The following is a 2756-nucleotide window of genomic DNA, read 5'->3' as shown; positions in this document are numbered from 1 at the left end:
TATATAGTTTTCTTTGTACAGGTTCTTTGTGTCCCTAGTAAGATTTATTCCCAAGTATTTTATTTTTTTGATAGCTATTGTAAATGGTATTGATTTCTTTATTTCTTTTTCAGCAATCTCTTTGCTGATGTAGAGGAATCCAACTGACTTTTGGATGTTGATCTTATATCCTGCCACTATATTAAATCTCTCAATTAGTTCCAGTAGATTTTTGATTGAGTCTCTTGGGTTTTCTGGTATAGGATCATATCATCAGTAAATAGAGATAGTTTGACTTCTTCCTTACCAGTTTGGATGCCTGTAATTTCCCTTTCTTGCCTTATTGCCCTGGCTAGGACTTCCAGTACAATATTGAATAGAAGTGGTAATAAAGGGCATCCTTGTCTGGTTCCTGTTTGCAAGGGGAATGGTTTCAGTCTCTCTCCATTGAGAACAATGTTGGCTTTGGTTTTGCAGAGATGCCCTTTGTTATGTTGAGGGATGTCCCTTCTATTCTTATTTTGCAGGGAGTTTGGATCAGGAATGGGGGTTGGATTTTATCAAATGCCTTTTCTACATCAACTGATATGATCATTGGTTCTTTTCCTTTGTTTTCTTTATGTGGTGGATGATGTTGATTGTTTTTCTAATGTTGAACCATCCTTGCATACCTGATATGAACTCCACTTGGTCATAATGAATTATTTTTTTGATATGCTGTTGGAGTCTAGTGGCTAGGATTTTGTTGAAGATTTTTGCATGTATATTCATGAGGGATATTGGTCTGTAGTTTTCCTTTTTGGTGATATCTTTGCCTGGTTTGGGTATCAAGGTTATGCTTGTTTCATAAAACAAATTTGAGAGGATTCCGTCGTTTTCTATGTTTTGGAATAGTTTGAATAGGATTGGTGTCAGTTTTCTGAATATTTGGTAGAATTCTCCAGTGAAACTCTCTGGGCCTTGACTTTTTTTGTTGGTAATTTTTTTATGACCTGTTTGATTTCTTTTTTTGTTAGGGGTCTGTTCAACTTTTCCACATCATAGATTTTTTTAAAAAATAGTTTTAGGTTTATAGAAAAATTGTGCAGAAAGTATAGAGACTTTGTATATACCCTCTCTCCCTCATGCATAGTTTCTTCTGTTACTACCATCTTGCATTGTTGTGTCCATTTGTTACCATTGATGAATTATTATAGATACATCCTTACTAACAAATGTCTATAGTCTACATTACCATTCACTCTGTGTGGTACAGTTCTATAGATTTTGACAAATGCATAATGTCATATGTCCAGCATTACAGTATCATACAGAATAGTTTCACTACCCTAAAAATGCCCTGCACCCCACCTATTCATTACCCCACCCCTATCTCAAACCCCTGGCAACCACTGATGTTTTTACTATCTCTATAGCTTTGCCTTTTCTTGAAATGTTAAGTAGTTGGGCATGGTTTAGTTTAATTGACTAGGAAGCAGTGTATTAAAACAAGATCATCCACCTGTAGATCTCAGGCTCAGCCTGTCCTTATTGTTGCTAATGCTAATTGAGACCAGGGCCTCTTCTGCATTATTCTGGCATTAGCAAAGGTACCAGCACTGAGTGGTGGAGTCAGACAACATGAGATCAGATCCCAGCTCTGCATCCTTGGCTGTGACCTTCCCATCCTGAGCCTCAGTTACTTGGTCTCTCAGATGGGGCTCGCTCATTGCCTAAGGCATTTGACTGCTAACCAGAAGGCTGGTGGTTCAAACCCACCAGCCACTCCTCAGAAGGAAGACTGGGCAATCTACTTCCATAGAGATACTGCTTTGGAAACAACTCAATGGCAGTGAGTTTTTTGGTTTTTTTTTCCTCTAGTCTTCAGAAAGTTCTGAATTCTGAAGTATATCTAGCCCCAGGGTTTCAGCTAAAGATCTATGGACCTAGGTAAGGAGTCTTACTTTGCAATGTGGAAAGCCTAGCTCAGGGAGATAGCCGAGTTTCCCAAAGCCACACAGCTAGAAGTTGATGGGGCTGGAATCTGAGTCTAAAGTGACAGGCTCCTCGGTTGGGCTTTCTTGGCCTGACTTCATGCAGCCCTCTTCCCAGTTCCTCTTCCTCTGGTCCTGCCCATGTGTCTGAGGCATCAGGGAGGCCCACTGGGTTTTCAGAGGGGAGAAGGCTTGGGTTCTGGGATGCCAGCTAGGAGCTCACCCTCAGCCACAGCCCAGCGGGACACCTGTCACCAACTGAGTAGAGGATCTGCCCTTCGATTCTTCTGTGAGACCTTACCCGAGCCTTATCCCATCTCTCTGCAGCCTCAGAAGTCCCTGGCCCAGGATCTGGACCTGAAGGTACAGACCCTGGAGAAGACAGTCACAATGAGAGAGAACGTGGCCACCAAAGCAGTCCAAGACCTCCAGGCCACTGCCCAGGAGGTGCTGCAGAAGACGGAGCCCCTCACACAGGTTTGAAGCAGGGCACCTAGGGGAGGACAGCGGCAGGTGATCTGAGGTCTGACACTGCAGAAGAGGAGGAGCAAAGGCAGGAAGTAGCTCTTTCCAGTGCTCCCCCCCGCCAAACTACAGAGAATCTCGGAGGCACCCAGAGCCAAGGCAGGAGTTGTGATTTCCTGAGATTAAGGGAGTAAAGGGGTAAAAGGAGGGTAGGTGGGGACAGGTAGACAGACAAGAGCATCCAGAACCATACCTTACCCTTATTCACTATCTGTTACAACTATGATGGCTCTTCATTCATTCACCAAATATTTAGTGAGCACCTACTTTGACCTGTCA

General features: G+C 42.9%; 1 protein-coding gene across 1 annotated transcript in view; it reads left to right on the top strand.

Moving 5' to 3' along the window:
- LAMC3 (laminin subunit gamma 3) overlaps positions 1-2756 on the top strand; it is a 94264-nt gene that overhangs the window by 65831 nt on the left and 25677 nt on the right. The window contains exon 23 of the mRNA XM_007944344.2: positions 2280-2429. Within this exon, the coding sequence (XP_007942535.1) occupies positions 2280-2429 (150 nt within the window). The remainder of the gene's footprint in view (positions 1-2279; positions 2430-2756) is intronic.

Source organism: Orycteropus afer, unplaced genomic scaffold (genome assembly GCF_000298275.1).
Source record: "Orycteropus afer afer isolate SDZICR_OR568_19922 unplaced genomic scaffold, OryAfe1.0 scaffold00123, whole genome shotgun sequence".
NCBI lineage: Eukaryota > Metazoa > Chordata > Mammalia > Tubulidentata > Orycteropodidae > Orycteropus > Orycteropus afer.
This window is presented reverse-complemented; position numbering and strand designations above follow the sequence as displayed.